This window comes from Sminthopsis crassicaudata, chromosome 1 (genome assembly GCF_048593235.1).
Source record: "Sminthopsis crassicaudata isolate SCR6 chromosome 1, ASM4859323v1, whole genome shotgun sequence".
In the NCBI taxonomy this organism is placed as follows: domain Eukaryota; kingdom Metazoa; phylum Chordata; class Mammalia; order Dasyuromorphia; family Dasyuridae; genus Sminthopsis; species Sminthopsis crassicaudata.
Genome location: NC_133617.1, coordinates 365,971,713 through 365,992,087, shown reverse-complemented (window position 1 = coordinate 365,992,087; position 20,375 = coordinate 365,971,713). Strand labels below are relative to the sequence as shown.

Genomic DNA, 20,375 nt, shown 5'->3' with positions numbered 1-20,375 from the left:
CAGAGGAGATCAGTAGGTTGGTAGGAAATCAGAAGAGGTGACTGGATTTCAAATTCAGCCAAGACTTATTAAGTACTCTATGTATATAAACTTGGAGTTTAGTCTAATAGTACCATATGACATGCAAAAGTCAACTAATTAGCAAGCATTTATTAAGCACCTACTATGTGTCTGGAATTATACTAGGAAATAGGAATGCAAATACAAGGGAATACAACACTTTTTGTTGTTTTGTTTTTCTTTTTCTCATTAGCAATTCTTACTCTCAAAAAGCTTTCAATTTACCTTGCTCAATATCCCTAATTTACAGATGAGAAGACTGAGACGCCAAATATAAGTGATTGGATCAAGACCACACATGAACACTCCTAGCTTGTTTTCCATAGTCTTCTCACAGACAACATGGACTGACCAGATTTCTCAGGACTCACCTGCTTCAGATGCTGCTGCTGTTGAAGCAAGGAGAGATAATACTGGCGTTGGGGCTATTGCAATACTTTCAACCGATGTTGGCTTCCTCCTGGTCAACATGGTAGATGCGGGGCCCTCATTCTTACTATTCACTGAAGTCTGATCTGCTTTTAAATGGGGACTTGCAATTCCTAGAAAATAATAACACCATAAGCAGTAGATTAATTATTAGGAACTAGAAAAGAGACAGATGTAGTCAAAAATCAAGAATTTTTGCTTGATTTTCTTTATTATAAAGGATGATGAAGTTAATGTAGTAGAGAAGCTTTTTATCTAAAGTAAAAATGAAGTTAAGATAAAATGCATTAATAAAACAAAGAATCAAATGGACTTCCAGAGTCTTACAATGGATAGAACATTGTCCGTGGGATTAGAAAGACATGAATTTAGAATCCTTCCTCAGCTTCTCCAAAAGGCTCACTTCAAGAGCTACCCCAGCCCAAAGTCTTTCACCTCCAATTGTTAATGCTTTCTTTATTGTCATGTTAACTTATATTTACTTATGCTATTATATGCTATAATCCCCAGCAGAAGGTAAGCATGCTGAGGGAAAGGACTTGTTTTAGGGTGTGTGGTGGATTGTATATATCAGCTATGTGATCATGAGCAAGTCACTATACTTTTCAGTGCCCTAAGCAAATTTCTGTGACTGTTACATTATGGGGAATTTCCACACACAGTTTCCTGTGCCACTGAAATCATGAGTCCAAACAAAGAAAAACTGATGTAGAAGTTGAAAATAACTTGAGGATATCATATATAGATAAAGGAATAGATACAGTGATCTCTTTGGGGGTGGTTTTAATGTTTTGGAGAAAAAACTTTTAAAATTTTAAAAGGGAAAATGAATTACTCATTTTTTAAAAAACTAGGTATCTAACCCTTTGATGGAAAACTTTCTCCTAAAGGGGATCATTTAAAATAGTCATTAGCATTAGCCTTATCAAATACAAGGTACTTTGTATTTTAAGGTGAATATCTATTTTTCTGTCAAGTGCTTTGGGTAATTAAGTGGAAAATTTTTTTGCCAGTAGACCTAGTTTTTTTTTGCCATATGTGATCAGAGGACATACTTAATTAAACCCTTCAGGTCTCACTTGGCTCAACTATAGCACTCTACCAAACAAAAAATAAAATAAAATTATTTAGCTATAGCTGCCTTGAAGATACCTCATAATTGGAAGTCCTAATAGGAATATGTAGACAGCTACCAATGATACAACTGGGGAAGCTGACTTCCCAATTCTAATCAAGGAAGAAGGACCACAGTCTCAGTGTAGGGAAGCTCATTTGAGGATGTTAAACTTATAAGTATAGTGGATAACTTTTTAAAAACTGCATTCTAAAATTTAGACTATTGCATTTTGAAGGGGAAAGGAAAAATAAGATTTCATTAAATTACTTTAAAAAGATAATAAGGTAAAGGAAAAAGAATAAAGTCCTGAATGACAAAGATGAGGAAATATAGAAGATCATGCAATGGCTCAATGGACAATAAAGCCATTAAATGTATAGATTGTTGAAACTGATGGTTATTAACTCTGATAATGAAGAGAATCTGGGGCTAATGATTAAGGTCCATTGCTTAAGTGATCTTTTAAACATCACTAACATTTGTTTTAAATGGAAGCAAGTAATTTTTCCCCCCCAGAATGTACTTTTTTCCATTGACTGTTAAGGTTGTATAAGAATATTGCTATCATTTGAATCTCACTGATGTGGAATTAGTGGCATTGTAGACACAGGCTTGATGCAGAATTAGATTTATCTTTACTCTCATTATGATTTGTGAAGCAAATTAAAAGTAAAAGCCATCCCAGAAGAAGAATATTTAAGCTATGTAACAGAACAAATGGGTTTTGAAAGCTTCAGGAACCATTACTTTCATGCACATACCTTTGAGTCAAGCTACTTTATGTTGGTCTTTGGACCAAAACTTACAATCTCTAAAAAGAAACGGTTAGACTAGGTATTCCTAACATCCTCAGTAGTGCAAAAACTCTGGAATCTTTAGCTGTTTAAAAAAGTGGGGCTTCTACCAGATACTTTGTTAAGCCTATTAATTTAAGCTATTGTATGCACTTTTGGGAAAAATCTAAGTTGGGCTTTTCAAAAATTTACAATGACTCTCTTCCTCTGATTTCATCTAAGTTTTGTGAAACTATTGTTGTTAATGACCATCTAAAGGTTCTGAAAACAAATTGCAAAAGAAAAGCAAAAAAGGGATTGCAGCAATTTCTGCATTTTTAAAATCTTTCTTTTTTGACTTTGTACTTAAATGCACAGAATGGAATAACAACTCAAGAAGTAGAATACCTGCCTAAGAATATCACATGTGGCTGAACATAGTACCTAATGCAAGACCATCTGTGTGGCAGATAACTGAATAAAAAGCAAAGCTCAGGAAGAGTGGCAGGAATTAAGTGGCATTAACTACTGAGACAATTGGAAAGGTCATATCTATTCTCAGTTTCCATTTCATTCCAGATAGCTACCAAGAAGCAATTAAGGTGGAGGCATTTTGACAGAAGATAGGTTGAAGAATGTAGAACAGTTTCAAAATCCAGAGCTGGCATTCAACAATGAACTGCAAGAAGCATTATTTTGGAGGGACATCCAGGAGTGCCCCATGTAGTGTACAATAGACATTCTCTGAAGGGGGGTGGATACTTCTGGAATGGGAAATGTCCTAAAGTTGGTCATTATCTCAGAAATAGGGTTCTACTGATCACAATACTTAGCATGTAGTTGGACAGCTTGGTTACTGAAACTGAGATGCTAGAAAAGGTTTTTGATGTAAAGCCTACTTTCTGTTTTAAACTCTAAGTAATGAATTAAATACACATGATTTCAAAAGGTGTTTAAATGCAAGATGCTATACTACATGGGGGTGGGACAAAAGCGGATATAAGATAAGGCACTTCTCTCTAGGAGTTTACAATCTAAAGGGTGGGAGGCGGGGGAGAGACAGACTTTGGAAATAGCTATGATACAGGGAACAGTAGATAAATATACTGGATAGGCAAGTCTGCTAGGTAAGGGCTCACTCACAGAAATCCAAAGAAGGAAAGGATCAATTTCATAAGAGCCTGATATCTTGGAGGAAGTAACACCTAGGATGAAGTGAATCCTATGATCAAAGGCTGTATCAGAACATACTGGGGTAAATGTAAACATGAGGTAATACCAGGACATCTGAATAGCTCATCGCAAGTGAAACATCATGAAAGTTTGTAATTTAGAATCCTTCCTCAGCTTCTCCAAAAGGCTCACTTCAAGAGCTACCTCAGTCCAAAGTCTTTCACCTCCAATTGTTAATGCTTTCTTTATTGTCACGTTAACTTATATTTACTTATGCTATTATATGCTATAATCCCCAGTAGAAGGTAAGCATGCTGAGGGAAAGGACTTGTTTTAGGGTGTGTGGTGGATTGTATTTCTAGCTATGCATTGTTTGTATTGCACATATGCAGCATGCTCTGCACATAGCAGGGGCTTGGTAAATGTTTACTGAATGGAAATAAGCTTTAAAAAAAAAAGTGGAGATAATAATGCTAATAATACTGTAGACTCAGCATCTGCTCATAATTAAAGTGGGACTGGATTGAGGAAGGGGAAAGAAACCTATATAAAAGCATGCTGCTCTAACCTGGTGACCTCTATTGATAATTCTTTTTTTTTTTTTTTTTTTAAGTCTGTGAAACTGTGCTCCAACACATCAAGGGACAGTCATTCATTTTTCAAAGGTAATCTCTCACAAACCACTTATCCCCTCAAATCTCTACCTGCACACAGTGTTTGCATTAGGGACCATGATTTATGGATTCCTACTCTCCTGCTAGGGAGGCCTACTTCCTGTTGCCGTGGTTACTTGGATCTCAGTTCAAGGTTAAACTACTCCCAAATCAAAATCAGTGGCAGGCACAGCTTCTAACGGCCAGGTTATTGACTACCCCAGGATTCGTAAAGGTCAAAGACCAAAGCACTGTTTACTGCCTTGAGGGGGAGTCAATACCTTCAATATTTTTGTTCTATTTCTTCCCAAGTAGTAGTTGCTGCTCAATTACCTTTTCTCCAACTTGACTAAGGTCATACCAATCACTGAAGAGAATTTGCTTCTGAGTCTCAGTGACCTGCCTAAGGTATCATTAAGGAGCAGTGAGAAGGAGTAGGATGGAGGATATCAGCATCACCTTACGTTTCAGCATTTGAAATTTCATGTTTAAAATCTCATTTTGGACTCAGCACTCTATTAGATAATTAAAGGTTGTAGTGTGTTTGGGAATGAGTAGCTCATTCTGGATGGAAGAGTGCATACGGTATATCAGTGAGAATAAGAATAAGAAAAATACATTTGTGGAGGGCCTTGGATACCAGGATAAGATATCTGAACTTTATTTTACATATAAAGTAAAAAGGCACACACAGAATAAGGGAATGACATGATGATAACCTTTTCGGTTATTTTTGATTTGAGTTTTATGCATGTGTTTTGTTTTCATGTTATAACACTTAGAAATAATTCCTACTTTGTGAGAGGGCTTTTGTAACAAAGTAAAACAGCTAAGTAAAACTAATGATACTTGATCTAAAATGCATAAAACATTTTATATCTATAGCATTGCCCCTTCTCTAATAAAAAAAAGAAAAAAGCAGAAATCTATTTTTACTCCCTTACTTCCCCAACCCAATTGGAAAAAGAAAAACAATTTTCTTATAACAAATATGCATAATCCAGAAAAGTAAATTCCCTCAACAACTGTACACAAAAACATATCTGTCTCATTCTGTACCCTGCCTATCACTTCTCTACAAAGAATAGTCTATTTTTCATTATCAGTTCATTGCATTGATCTAAGTACTTACAGGTTTTCAAAAGTATTTTTACAGCATTATTATTCCATTTTTAAAATAATAGTTTGCTATTCTATTTCTTAACAATTATAGATAAAGTGGAATTGAATCTAATTACTAGAGTCTTACATGTGACTTTTAAATGCAATGGGAATTCACAGAATCAGTCAGTCAACCAACATTTGTTAGGTATTTATAATGTATCAAGAATTGTATCAAGTTCTGGGGATATGAAGAAAGGCAAAAACTTAGTCTCTGCCTTCAACGAATTCACACTGTATCAGGGGAACCACCGAATAAATAACTATGTACATATAAGTTATATAAAGTGTAGATAGGTAGCTGGAAATAGAAGAAAGGCAACAGTAGCAGAATAGACTGAGAAGTTATGAACTGAGCCAAATCTTGAGGGAACTGGGGAACTTTAGAGGCAGAGGTAAGGGAAGAAATACTGGACATAGCCAGTGCAAATAAACACAATTGGGAGGTATCATGTCTTAGATGAATAACAGTGTGGCAAGATCACAGAGTTTTTGGAGGTGAGTATAGTGAAGGACTGCAAATGTAGGAAAAGATTCGGTTGTAAAGGAATAAAAATAAGATTTTGTATTGATCCTAAAATGTAAGAAGGTGTCACTGGAGTTCACTGAGTGAGGGATGAAGAATGATACAGTCATAGCTGCTTTTTAGGAAAATCCCTTTGGCACATGAGTGGAGCATGGATGGGGGTAGGGGGAGACTTGAGGCAGGACAGTCAGTCAGAAGATTACTGCAATCGATCAGGTGAAAGGTGATGATGGTCTCATGTTAGGGTGGTGGCTATGGGAGTAGAGAAAAGGAGATAAATATATACCAACACACATATAAATACATATGTGTGTGTGTGTGTGTACATACACACACACACACACACACACCTTTTATATATACACACATACACATATATTATATATATGCACACATACACATGTATACACACACATTTTGTACTCTAAGACGGAGGCAGCAAGAATCTAAGAATCTGACTCATTTTGAGGATTATTTCTATTCCTGGGTAGGCCCATGGTTAACAATTTATCTGGTAAGCCTGCTTTCCAGCTGATTTATCTATGGAAAGAAAAAAGGTGCACATTCAGTCTCCAATGGCTATCATGTGTTTTCTGTAATACTCCTTTCTTAATCTCTGACTAGAGATTACCTCAAAATGAAAATATTTAGAGTCCATATAGGGATAAAGATAGGATCTGTATTTTCATTGATAGAAGAAGCTTCTGGAGAAAACTCCTTCTATCAAAGCAGCTCCAGGAGTTTCTTATAGGTTCAAAGAGCTTCTCTGAGCATTGGGAGGTTGGTTCAAGTGGCACACACAGCCGGTAAATGTCAGAAGTGGGGACTGAATTCAGATCTTTCTGTCTCTGATGCCAGCTTTTTGTCTACCTAACACAATGCTCTTATTTATAAATAAATGGGAATTAAATCTCTTGACTCAATCCAAGTCTTATTTATATCTTTCACTAATCTTTATGATCAAACTTAAGGAATAGATATGATTTATATTCTGTACTTATTTGTATAGCACAGAGAATGAACCCTTGAATTTTTCCATATATCTCCCCCAAACTATATGCTTCTTGGACTATCTTCTCATCTCCCATTACACAGGGCATGAAGATAGGCACATGGGAGCTGCTCAATAAACAGTTTTCACTGATCAAATCTGTCAAGTAGAACATTTTTAGTTTGTAGCATACTGGATTGGAAGTCAGGAGATCCAGTAGCAAAGATTCTCTTCCTAGCTACTAGCTAGTCCTTATGACCCTAAGCAAATTTCTTATTCTTGTTTTCTCTGTTTTGCCATATCTAAAATGAACAAGTTGGTTTAGAGATTTCCTAAGTTCTTACAACAATAAGATTCATTCATTATAGGCTTGCAAATCAGGGATATAATTAGTGCTTAATAAATACTCTATTTATTCATTTATCTGTTCATCCATTCAAACTTCTATTAATTATTCAATTATAATTCTCATGCCTTTTCCCCCTTCCTTTTGCACCTTAATGCTTCTGAGGTATGGGCAGAAATGGTCTAAAATAATTGCATACCTTGGAAAATTTCACTTAAAACCTTCCACAGAAAAAAAGGTTTTCATTAAAGCTTCCTTGTCTAACTTCATACATTTCAGTGGAGTGAAGAAATTAGCTGTCTAGGATTTGGTGGTTTCTTAAACCCTAACCTGTATATCCCTTGGGCCTACAACAGAAAGTTCAACCTTTGCTCTCCCTTGAGAGCTCCAATGATGTATCTCTATACCTGACCTGAGCCAGATGATCTTAGTCAGTAGTGATTCTTTTCACAGAATAACAGTAGAGGCCAGACTGGTGGCCTCAAGGGAACAATGTTACCATACAATCTCCATGGAATTTCCTACCAGGATTTTGTGAAAAGGAGAGTTCAGATCTTTGAAAATAATAACCATTGTATGTTTTCATTTTTTTAAAAAAAGTTATGTCCTCATGATGATGCTTGCAGGTACATTTGTCAATTCCATTAAGGCTTGTTGAGAAATAGTTGACAGTAAAGCACCTTGAGAATAGGAGTCATTTTCAGTTTTTGTTTTTTTTAATGCCTAGACTAACATGGTATCTAACGCTTAGCCGATACTTAATAATGAATTACCTAGCCAATGTGTAGATTTTATGCTCCTGGGGTTAAATGTTCACATACTAGAGTACTGGCCTTTATTATGCAGCTATATATTTATAATTCTGTTGGTACTGAATAGCTCTGAAGCCAACACATCTAATGAACCAAATGCTGCAGGCCTGAGGTCTCTGGCCTTCTTCTATATAAAGATTTTTTCTTATATTGTCCCCCAGTGCACAGAACTCAGAACAAACTAATGGAAGATCCCCACACAATCTCTTCCATCTATATCCTGTGTGTTTAGTCACACATTGCATCTGTATGGTAATGTAGATCTCCTTGCTAACTGGGTCACATTATTTGCATTTTGATTACTGCTTATTTAGAGGATACATTGAGGGAAGGGGGAGAGCCTAATTTCACCAGCATGTGTGTGTATGTGTATGTGTGTGTGTGTTGGTGTGTGTGTGTGTGTGTATGTGTGTGTGTGTGTGTGTATGTGTGTGTGTGTGTGTGTGTGCATATACACATAGAAATAGATAAATGCCTATTTACTGATTTGAATGAATCAGTCAAAACTTGCTCTTCTCTTGTGGACAAATTGGCAGAAGCTTGATCATATGGGGATGCTAGAACTATATCATGATAAATGTGGTTATGGAAACTAATTATTCTTCTTAATGCAATATCAGCTACTATCTGGCTAGAGACATTAATTCAAAATGCATTATCCTTGTTAAATGGTTGTCTCTTTAATGTATAGAAAAGTTCCATTGTTTTAACACAATCATCAGTGGGCTTTCTTTATACCACCCACCTTAATTCATTTTAAAAGGAATATTCTCTACCTCTCTCCTTCCTTTTTTTCTTTCCCTCCTTCCTCCCTCCCTCTCTCTCTCTCTCCCTCTCTCTCTCTCTCTCTCTCTCTCTCACACACACACACACACAACATACACACACACACACACACACACACAGATCCACAAACAGAGCTTGTATACTGGGAAGGCCCAAGCCACAGAGTAAAAAGGGGAAAAAAAAATCACAGAAACTTAGACCCATCATTAGATAGATCTCCCAATCTTTATCTCTAGTAGTTCAGTCAGAAGAGCTAATACCATGATGATAGCTTTGAAATCTCTTAGGAATTGGATGAAGGGAAGCGATAGTGATGAACTCCCAGCTAATAAACACAGAGTGCTTATTTCGGCAGAATGATCAATTTCTAGATGTCCTGAGGCTTGTCTGATACAGTTGATTTACTCATTCTCGGTTAACTCACTAATAAAGCCAAAGTCCACCATCAGATTACAGAAGAGCCCAGAATTTCTTAAAGGGGCAGCAGAATTTGGATTGGAAGTATCCCTGGACTGTTGGACCACATGCTTGGCCAACAGCTGCACTCCCTCTACTGAAGGCTTATAGTTGATCATCTTGAGGCTAGTACAGTAATGCAATTAATTTATCTTGTTAGTGGCAATTGAGTGCAATGATCTAAAAGAACTCTTACATATTGTGATAAACTTTAGCGCCTCTGGGTGGTTCCTCATGCATTGGGCTCATTTCACATCTCATCCATTATGTAAATGAGATGTGGAAATAGTTTGAGTTTTTCCAGTGTCTCTCTACACTGATGGATTGGAGAGTCAGTCCTAGTGAAACTAATAAGACTAAGTGCATCTCACTATTCCTTTCTACTTAGATGGTTCTTCAAGCCTGTGTTCAAGAAATATGAGGCGGTATACATACATACATACATACATACATACATACATGTATGTGTATCTGACAATCAGTCTCTACAACAAGGTAGCCGGAGATAAGCCCTGGTTGGGGAGACAGATTTATATTAGACAAAAAGACACAAAATAATGTAAGAATGGTATTTATGTCTGATAGCTTATAAAGTGGCTGAAAGGCATTTAGCATAGGGAACATGGCGAAAAGAGGCTGGGCTTCCGATTTTATTTAACAACAACAACAACAAAAAGAAAAGAAAAAAAAAAAGGAAATTTCTCTCTAGTTAAAAAGTTTTAAGAATCATCAAAATGTAGCAATGGTGACTTTTAGACATTCCAGAGAGGTAAGAAAGGAAAAAGAAAATGATCAAAGTTATAGCATTTTGGTTGGAGGGATGTTGAATATAGATAGGAGTCATTGTGAAGTAATAGTAGGATATACTGCTACATCATCCTTAGACAAATTCTTACAAAGCAGGAGGGCTTGGTTCAAATTTGGGATTCAACAGATATTAGCTGTGTGATACTGGACAAGTCCTTTAACTTCCCTAAAGCTTCATTATCTGGAAAATGGGGCTTCTAATACTTGCAATATCTACTTTAATATAATGAAAGCACTTTGCAAGCATTAGAGCATTTTTATTTGAGTTATTGTTATTGAGATCAGAAAAGGAAATTTATTCAGCAGAGAACTTTGGAAATTGAGAAGGCAATTTTTAAACTCCAGCTGAAGATTCATAGGAAGCCAACAGGATGACTAGGACTATAGCCTCATAGGAGGAGTAAATGTGCTGCAGACTTCCATGCCCCACTAATTTCATTTGGAAAACTAAAAAAAGGCTAAAAATAACCAAGGCAGGATGCTATTAAAATATAAATAAGTATTTTGCAAGAAGTAGCCTCAAAGCATGATGGACTTTGGTGCCAGATAGGTGACAGTAAAAAGAAAGTTAAAAATAAAAATTTAAAGTCTCTCTGGTGATTTTAGTCCAATAAAAGAAATCAGGCTTTGAGTAGAGAAAAGAACTTAAAGGGAAAGGAATAAGACATTTTACCCTGGAAGAAGTTAGTGGCAAAAGATGGAAAAATCGAAGATGATCAAAAATTTTGAGTTAGAAGACACCTTAGTGAACAACTTATAACTGAAAGGAATTCCTACAATTAACATCTGAAAAGTAATCATCCTGCCTCTTCCAGATGACTTTCAATGAAGGAGAACTCATTACTTCCTAAGGCAGGTCATCCTGCTTTTGTGGGATCTGAATGTGTAAAAATTTTCCTGACATTGAACCTATCTTTGCCTCATTGTGATTTCCATTCATTGTTTCTGAGTCTGTCCCTCTGGAGTCAAACAAAACAAATCTAACCAACCCCCTTTCTATCAGGCAGTCTTTTAAATACTTGAAATTACTATTATTTTCTTCCTAATCCTACTTTTATGCTGCATCTTCCCAGTTACTTTAAGCTACACTCATATATGGTCAAAGCCATTCACCATTTCAGTGGCTGTCCCTTGGAAACTCTACAGTTCTGGCACTGAGAATTAAACCAAATACTCGACATGTGGCCTGACCATGATAGAGCCCAGAGGACGTGTCATCCTCATTCTTGGACAGAGTTTTTCTTTAGGCAGCCTGGGCTACTACATCATACTGTTTACTAAAAAATCTAAATCTTTTTCAGGCAAACTGCTCTCTAAACTCTGCCTCCCTCTTCTATATTTGTAAAGTTGATTTTTTCATAGTCAAGTGGAAGACTTCAAATTTATTCTTAATGAATTTCATCTTATAACCTGCCAAAGCCTTTCTGAATCTTGGTCATCCAGAGTGTTAAGTATCCTGTCCCTCCTCACTTTCTGTCATCTGCAAAATTTGATGAGCATACCATGTATGCCTTTAACTTAAGGTGATAATCTAAATGTTAAACAGACCATGGTTAAACATATATCCCTAGGGAACCTTCATGGAGATCTGCTGCCAAGTTGACATTGACCCATTAATGACTACCCTTTTAGTTCAGTCATTTAATCAGTTCAAAACCACCTTAACTGTATTATCATCTAGTCCACATCTTTCCATCTTCTTCACAAGAACAGTACAAGATATTTTATAAAAACTTTGCTAAAATGTAGATAAAATACTACTACATTCTTCTGAATTAGTGAGTTAGTAACCTGTCAATAGGGGAAATAATTTTAAGCTGGTATAGCTTGTTTTTGCTTACTCTTCAAAACCACCATTCTCCTTTCTAGATGTTCATTAATCATTTTTCAATGGTCAATTCTAGAATTTTGTCAGAAATCAAACTCAAGTTCACTGGCTTATAACTTAGACTCTAATTTCTTGTCTTATGAATGTTAAGGCACCTGTTCCTTTTCAGGCCTGTGAAACACATCCTGTTTGCTGAAATCTTTCAGTTTTCAACTATCATTGAGAGTGATTCAAAAATCACATACACTAATGCTTTCAAAACCTGAAGATGCAATTTATTTTTTATCAAGCAACTTGAATTCAGAGGCAGCTAAGTGGTACAATGCATAGAACACTGGGCCTGGAGTCAGGAAAACTTGACTTTAAATATGGCCTCAGATACTTGCTAGCTTTGTGACCTTGCCCCAATCTGCTTCATTTTCCTCATCTGTAAAAATGGAGATAATAACATCTTTATTGAGGTAGTTGAAAGGATCAAATATGATAATATTTGTAAAGCACTTAATATAATGCTTGGTACATAGTAGGAAATTAAATGCTTATCTTCTTCCTTCTTTGATTTCATCCATTCTCAAGGAAACTTAGAATGTCCTTATTTGCTTATCTTGGTTATGAACTTCCCATGAAGAATTTCTGTTCTGTCATTTCTGGTACAAAGATAAATTACTTTGTAGGAGAAACTGAAAGGAAAATAAAAACTGAATAGTTTATGCTTTTCTTCCCCCCTTCCTTCTTCCCCTCCTTCCTTTCTTCCCTTCCTCCTTCCCTCTCCTTTCCTCTCCTTTCTTCCCTCTCCTTTCCTCTCCCTTCTTCCCTCTCCTTTCCTTCCCTTCCTTTCCCTTTCCTTCCCTTCCCTTTCCTGTCATTACATGCTATGGTCCTATCCTTTCCTTTCTTTGATCTTCCTCATTCTTTGAATATTGCCTTTTAAAAGAGGAATTTTTTGCCTTTCTTCTCTCTTCATGCTCAGCTTAGCATTTCATATATTTAATAGAGTCCAACACTTAGACGTTCATCTTCAGTTATGTGAACTTACTTCCATCTTCTATACAATTTAAATGGGAGTAATTTTAACTCATTATCATTCTACAAACTATATCAGGAAAAATAAGTTGCAGAGTATTTGATATGGATGGATACAGTAAAATAATATTCACTGGTATGATATTTCCTTTTATAAGCATAACTCTGGAAATCTGTTTTTATATCTATCTATCTATCTATCTATCTATTTGCACATTTTGTTGTTCTACTTTGAACTTTAGAGCTTAATTTCAAGATCACATTGTATTTCAGATTTACTTTGCAATTTTGGCCAATAAGCCAAAAAGAAAAGAAAAAAAGAAAGAAAAGAAAATGAAAAAGAAAAACAGCAAAATTATAACCTAAAATAATAATAAAATGTATTTTAATAGTTAATGCTTAATAAGTCAAGGTAGAGTGAACTGGAGTGAACATTATAAAGGAGTAGGACTGACTTCTGATAACCAGATGTATTATCTTAGACAAGTCATTTCCTCTCTATACGCCTCCATTTTTTTATCTGTCAATTAGGGTGCTAGAGTAGATGATCTCTAAGGTTCTTCTCATAGTTTACTTCTGCATTTAGATTGTTGAGAAGTGTCTCATAAAGAATGCTTTTACAAACTTCTAGTAGCAGATTCCAAGACAAGAAAGAATTTCCTTTAGGTTAATGAAGAAAGTGGTATGATACAATGGAAACAGCCTCTGATTGTTACTCTTAGCTATGTAATCTTGGGCAAATCACCTAATCTAGGGATGCTGTGAAGTTCAACTAAAATAATGAGTGTAAAGGACTTTTAGAATCTTAAATGGTATGTAAATGCCAGTTTTATTATTATTATTGTTATTGGTGTTTTTACTGTATGCCTATCATCTTGAGGGCCTTCTACAACACTGTTTCTGAGCTCAAGCTATCTTTATAGAAAATAAGAGGAGTATACTGGTAAATGTCTAACAAATGGACTCTCTTCCTTCATTTTAAACAATCAACAAAACAATAAATCAAACCCTGATATGTGGTAATTATTTCTGAGATATAAATGCCTCCCAATTAGAACTGGTTTCAGCACATCTCTAACTTAATCTCTAAGAAAATCAGTTACCTCATTCATAATGGGGAGGCTGGACCAAATAACATCTTATCTCCTGTCTAGCTCTAAAACTCTGTGATTCTAAATATTTAAGAAAATCAAAGAGTAACGAAGGAGGGATACATATGCATGTCAGAAGTAAGAGGCAACAGGCAACATAATAGATGATGCACATTGAATAGAATGTTTTTACTAACGTAGAAATTCCCAACAGGAAATAAAATATGAAGCAGCAATAATCTAGTAGTTAAGAGTATTAGAGTGGAATAAAAAACAGTTGGATTGAAATCCTGCCTTTGATATCTCCTCACTGTGTGGGTTTGGCCAAGTCACATCCACCTTGAACCTCAGCTACTTTATCTGTAAAATTTGAGAAGCATGCTGCAAAACTTTACATGCCTGTGTAAGTCAATTATTATAATTTACTTTTATAAAATCAACAGTACAGTAAAATTTCCTGGTCATTGACAAACATTGGAAAAACATAATAGCCTTTCCATTCTTCTACCTCCTTAATCTATATACTTGAAGAGTATCAGTGCTGGAAAGGACTTTAGAGATTACTTAGAAATCCCCTTCACACTATAGATAAAAAAAAAAATTACCCAAAGATACTGTAGGCAGTGGTTGTCAAAACTTGAAATTATAACCCTACTTTCCTGACTTAGTCCAGAATAAATGTTGTTACACCATATATTTATAGTTGTGTCAGATATCCACACACACACACAACACACACACACACACATATGCATATACAGGTATTTATTTATGCATTACACACATAGAGACAAAGTTTTGTTTAAAAAAAAAACACAAAACTTTCTTTGGTGGGGTGGGTCTGGGCCATGAGTCTTTTAGTTACTTTTGGTTACTTCAGTATCAACTTCATGTCCCTGCTCCAGCTCTAAGACTAAACCAAATAAGCATGAATTATATTCAACTAGTGAGCTAGAAGGAGATTTCAATGTACTTTTTGCTACATCAAGAGAATATAGCATGCCCATTTAAAAATCCCAAAGTAGTAAATAGATGGCTATGTATCTAGAATGGTTTAAAAAGCATGGGGATAGCAATATTGTTCCTACATATTTTTCTTTTCACTTTCCTGAGGAGCTACTATGGATTTCTCATTTAAACCACAGAGCCCTTTCCCACAGTTACAGGCATACCACATGCCACTGGGAGGAAAGAAAAGAGAGAGATAGAGAAGGAAGAGGGACATGAAGTTTCTTATACATTTCTGCTAGACAAAGAAGATGGAGTAAAAGAATCTTTCACAGATAGCTTCTTTGTCAGCCACTGGCTTGTTTCTTAATTCCATTTCGTTAGCTCTGGGTACAAGCACATAATAGCCTAATGCAGGATTAAGAAGTGGCAGAACATGCTGACATACTAATTCTGATTGAATTCTTGATTAGGCCACAAAACTGTGGAAAATCCCTATAAATGCACAGAGCTAAAAAATAACTTCCAGGGTTCCATGTGAGTGTGAGCTATAAGCTGCCTGAAGAGAAAAAAGAAAAATAACACCAGGGTTTAGTCAACAAATAAATGGCCAAGAGGTGTCACTGATGCATACACAAGACTTTTTAAAAAGATGCTAGATAGACAATGTCATTTTTCATTTTATGAGTCATCCTGGAAGCATCTCCAATGGACTGGAGAACTCTGAAAATTTCCAGATTCTGAAACCAGCTATATTATTTCCCTTTTCCAAACTGAAGAAAGTGAAAGAATATAGCATATGTCTTTTTAAAAATCCATAGTGGTAAGTAGATTGCTATGCATCTAGAATGGTTCAAAATGGTGTTGGCCATTTAAAAAAAAAAAAAGCAACAACAACAAAAAATGTCCATTCAATTCAGATCAACTTTCCTCTTTCCTTGACATCTTATTTAAAACATTCATCTTCTTTGAGGTCTAATTCAAGCAGTACTTCTTACTTCTGGCTTCTTAAACCATGGATTATCCATGCTATAGATTTGGAGTACCTGATTATATTAGATTTATAAGTAGAAGGGTCCCTAGAGGCCATCTGGTCAAATCCCTGCATTTTACAAATAAAGAAAGCAAGGCTCAGAAAAAAAAAGTCCTTTGTCCCAAATTACAAAAAGCAAACAAGTATAAAATGTGGAATGCCAAAGATGGTGTTCTTTCTTAATTTGCTTTACCTACAGCCTGAGCTAAAACACTGGAGAACTGAAGCCTATACCAGGTATATGGATCCTGAGGAAGCTGGTATAAGGTCTTTCTAGCATACCCAAATCTAGCTCAATACCTTTGCTTTCTCCAAGCCTCTAGTATCTTCCTGTCTGATAGTCTTCCATAGACTTTCTATATCTTGTATATACCTACTTATTTAATGGTATTCAATTGTGACTTCTTCAAGAGCAGGGATTGTTTTGGTCTTTCTTTGTATTCCCTACACTTAGCCCTGTGCTTGGCCCACAGTAAGACTTAATAAATGGTTGTTGACTGGAACTGATGGCTCAACCACATCCTAGAGAGATCAGAAAGTAGTTTCTCTTATTCCCAAATACCTACACAGATGCATAACTATCACATATACATTTCACTGATTTTGCCCTTGCTTCCCAAATACTTATGACATATATATGTTATATATTCTACATGTGACTCTAAGCTCCTGAAGGGTAAAAAATGCATGATATACTTCTTTCAAATTGTACTCACACAGCAAATAGCAAAGGACTAGATCCAGAGAAAATACTTTTAAGTTCCATCAATATTTATTCATAAGATTCTTTGGCTAAAAATACTACCAAAAATTAAAAGGAAAGAAAGAAAAGAAACTTTACATACTTCAGACACTTGAAAAAGAAACAAGACTGCATTTTTTTTTAGATCTTACAATAAAGCTTTCAGCATTCAATCAAGACAATAAGAATTTTATATTTTAGAGAGTCCTAACAGAAGCAAGTTCTTTTTTATTAGTCCATTACAGGAAGGGTAAGATAAAGAGAGGTATGTAATTGTTAGTATCAATTCTTAAGAAGAGCAAGCATGGAATAGATAGTCTGTGTGCTAATGGTAAGTCATAGAAAACTATATCTTGGGATCCTAAGACTGAGCTTAGTCTAGTGTTATCAAATTTAAATAGAAACTGATCCCTCTGAGCTGCATATTGATTTAGAAATATCACATCTACATTGAATATTTTTAGGGCAGCTAGGTGGTGTAAGGGATAGACTCCTAGGCCTGAAGTCAGAAAACTCTTCTTCCCAGTCCAAAATCTGGCTTCAGATCCCACCTGTGTGACATTGGGCAAATGACTAGACCCTTGCTGCAGTTTCCTCATCTGTAAAATGAGCTGGAGAAGAAAATGGGAAATCATTCCAGTATTTTTGTCAAGAAAATCTCAAAAGACTTAGATATGATTGAATAAGAACTGTATTTTGTCTATTTTCTTAAACATTTCTCATTTATATCTTAATCTGTTTTGGGGATCACTTGGAAGCTTTGCTGCTGTGTGGGCCCACAGACAAGTTTGACCCCTCTAGCTTTAGGCATTGACTTTTATACCAAGAGAGGGAGGCAATTTGTCCGAGACCATACAAGTTGAGTAACTGTTTCTCAAACTAAATTTTAATGGCAGAAGAAAAATTATGTTTTATTAAAGCTTTTTTTTTTTTTTTTTTTTTTTTTTAAACCTAACATATCTACTCCCGAATATCCTCCTCCCTTCACTTCCCATCCCTTTCATATCCAGGGAGTCTTCTTTTGATTTAGTGACTTCTAGATCTCTTTTCACTAAAGCATACTACCACTGCAATAATCATCCTGCTCCCTATTATTTCAGAGAAGTGAAATGACAGCCAAGCAGTGGCAGAGAAGAACGGTGTTGACTCTGTCCAATCCTTTTTCTAGGACCCATCAGATGAGCAATGCTAAAGATACCTAAATGGTGAAGTAGGAAATATATTTGCTGTCTTCTCTGGCATTCCCTTGCCTTTCCATTTGTTCCACTGCTTATTAACAATAGTAAAAGGCCCCAGCAAGGGAACAAAACTTCAGAACAAGCATATTTTTCTTCTAGGATAGCAACCACAAGGGCTGAGAAACAAATAGGAACTGTCATCAATAAAAATCTCTGGCAATAATGGGAATGATCAGAGTATGGTTTGTGCTCAAAAAAGAAAAAAAATATGTGCAATGTCCATTAGTACAAGGAATTAAATAATATCCATATTCATAGGTGGGTTTTTTGGAGACTTTTTGTTTTTGTCAAGAGTGGGAAAACAGCCCATCAAGTCTTAAATATCTGACTGAAAATAATGTTATTTTTCCCTAAAGAGTTTCTGGGCCAAATTCGAAAATAAAGTCACATAGTCATTCTCAGCATATAAGCATGTAAGTCATAAAGCCTTTAAGGGTAAAAGTAGCCTTGAATTAATCTAGCTGAGCCTCCATATTTTTTGAACCAGGAAACTGAGGCCTATAAGTAGTAAGTAGCAGATCTAAAATAAGAAGTCATGTATTCTGATTCCTCTGTGTGTGTGTGTGTGTGTGTGTGTGTGTGTGTGTGTGTGTGTACATTCCTTAGCTTGTTCTTCAAGGTTCTGCAGAAGTGTCCCTGACTTATCATTCTTATCTCTTACTCTTAACCTATAGAAATAATCTCTAAAGAGTTAGATAGTTTTTTTTCCCCAAAACCTTATATACTTTTGGTCTCTAATCATAAAATTCCTCATGCTTAGAATACTATTGCCACTTCTGCCATGGAAATTATGGACATCTTTGTGGTTTAGCTCAAATGCTATCTCTTCCATGAAGTTGATGAACTCAGCTAGATGTGGTCTCTCTTTGTCCAGCATATTGTATCTTGGGCACTTTTTGGACTGAAGGTCTTAGTCTATATGTTCTATCTTCTCAACTACCTTGCAAATTATTTGAGCAAAAGGACAATGTTTTACATATCTTTGTATCTCACTATCAAATACTATATCTAGTAGATAACAGCTAATGGCTAAATATTTATTGAATGAAGAGTATTAGTTTCCTGAACACTATTTCCAGATTCTTTCTCTCTCTCTTCTCTGACTCTTAGACTGTTTGCTTCCTTTCTACCTTTTTCTTCTAATCCCCCCCACATTTATTTCCCTATTTGCTTCTCATTTTTGTTCTCCTCTACTCTCATTAATAATTTTCTTCCTCTCTAATGTCTTCTTAATGCTCTCCTCCTCTCTACTTCTCATATCTTGTAATAGATTCTACAAGAAAAAAAGATAAATAATCCATTTCTCTAAAATTCTAGTCTTCTAGTCACTCTGTCATGAAGGTCCTGGCAACCAAATCTTTGCTTTTAAGAAAACCAGGCTAGACAAGTTCTGTATCTACCCACTGCTTGATGCCTTGATGCTGCTAAAAGGAATATATACTTCTTTCCCTTGGCCCACTTATATTCTTTTGCATTATCACACCTGGTCTTATGATATGCAAGGGACAACATGACACAACGAAAAGAATGCTTGATTCAAAGTCTGAGGACCACAAATCAAACTCAGGTTTAAGCACTTATTGACTACATGACCCCAGAAAAATGACTATTCATCTTCATTATCATTGTGATCATCATGAACATCATCATTACTTGCATTTACATAGCACTTTAAGTATTACAAAGGGCTTTACCAACATGTCATTTTTTCATTATGTCCACCATGAAAGGTAGATGCTGTTATCATTATTATATCATTTTATAGATAAGGAAACTGAGGCAGAGATTTAGTAATTTGTTCAGGGTCACACAGCTAGTAAGGCCAGATTTGAATTCAAGTTTCATGATTCACTATTCCACATAGGTGCCTCTGGGTCTCTGTTTTCTCATGTATTAAAAAAAAAAAGTGGGGGGAGGGAGAATGGATTAAATCATCACTAAGGTCTCTTCTGGCTCTAAATCTATTATTTTGATGATTCATATTTTAATATCATTCTTTTGTATGATAAATCATCAATTACATAGAAAGTAGAATCTTAGTTATGACACATCAAAATGCAAATATACTTTAGATACCCACATATTTATCACAATTAAATAAATGTATATAATTACTTTCAGATTGCTTATTTTTCTTGTATAATAAGACAAATATGGAAATATGTTTAAAAGATTTGCACATATTTAACCTATATCAGACTGTTTACTGTCTTGGGGAGAAGGGAGATAAGGAAAGGAGGGAGGAAAATTTCAAACACAAAAGTTTTACAAAAATGAATGTTGAAAACTATCTTTATGTGTATTTGGAAAAATGAAATACTATGGAAGAAAATACTTTTAGATCAAATAAATTAATATCTGTATAGTGTTTAGTATAGTGCT

General features: G+C 35.4%; 1 protein-coding gene across 9 annotated transcripts in view; it reads right to left on the bottom strand.

Moving 5' to 3' along the window:
* The window catches only part of SETBP1 (SET binding protein 1), a 468,541-nt gene that overhangs the window by 33,241 nt on the left and 414,925 nt on the right, over window positions 1–20,375 (bottom strand). For 7 of the 9 annotated variants that reach the window (XM_074279242.1, XM_074279246.1, XM_074279245.1 and 4 more), the window contains one exon: window positions 432–602. The exons of the other annotated variants lie outside the window; for them this stretch is intronic. In XM_074279242.1, coding sequence (XP_074135343.1) covers window positions 432–602 — 171 coding nt within the window. The remainder of the gene's footprint in view (window positions 1–431; window positions 603–20,375) is intronic. 9 annotated transcript variants of the gene reach the window in all.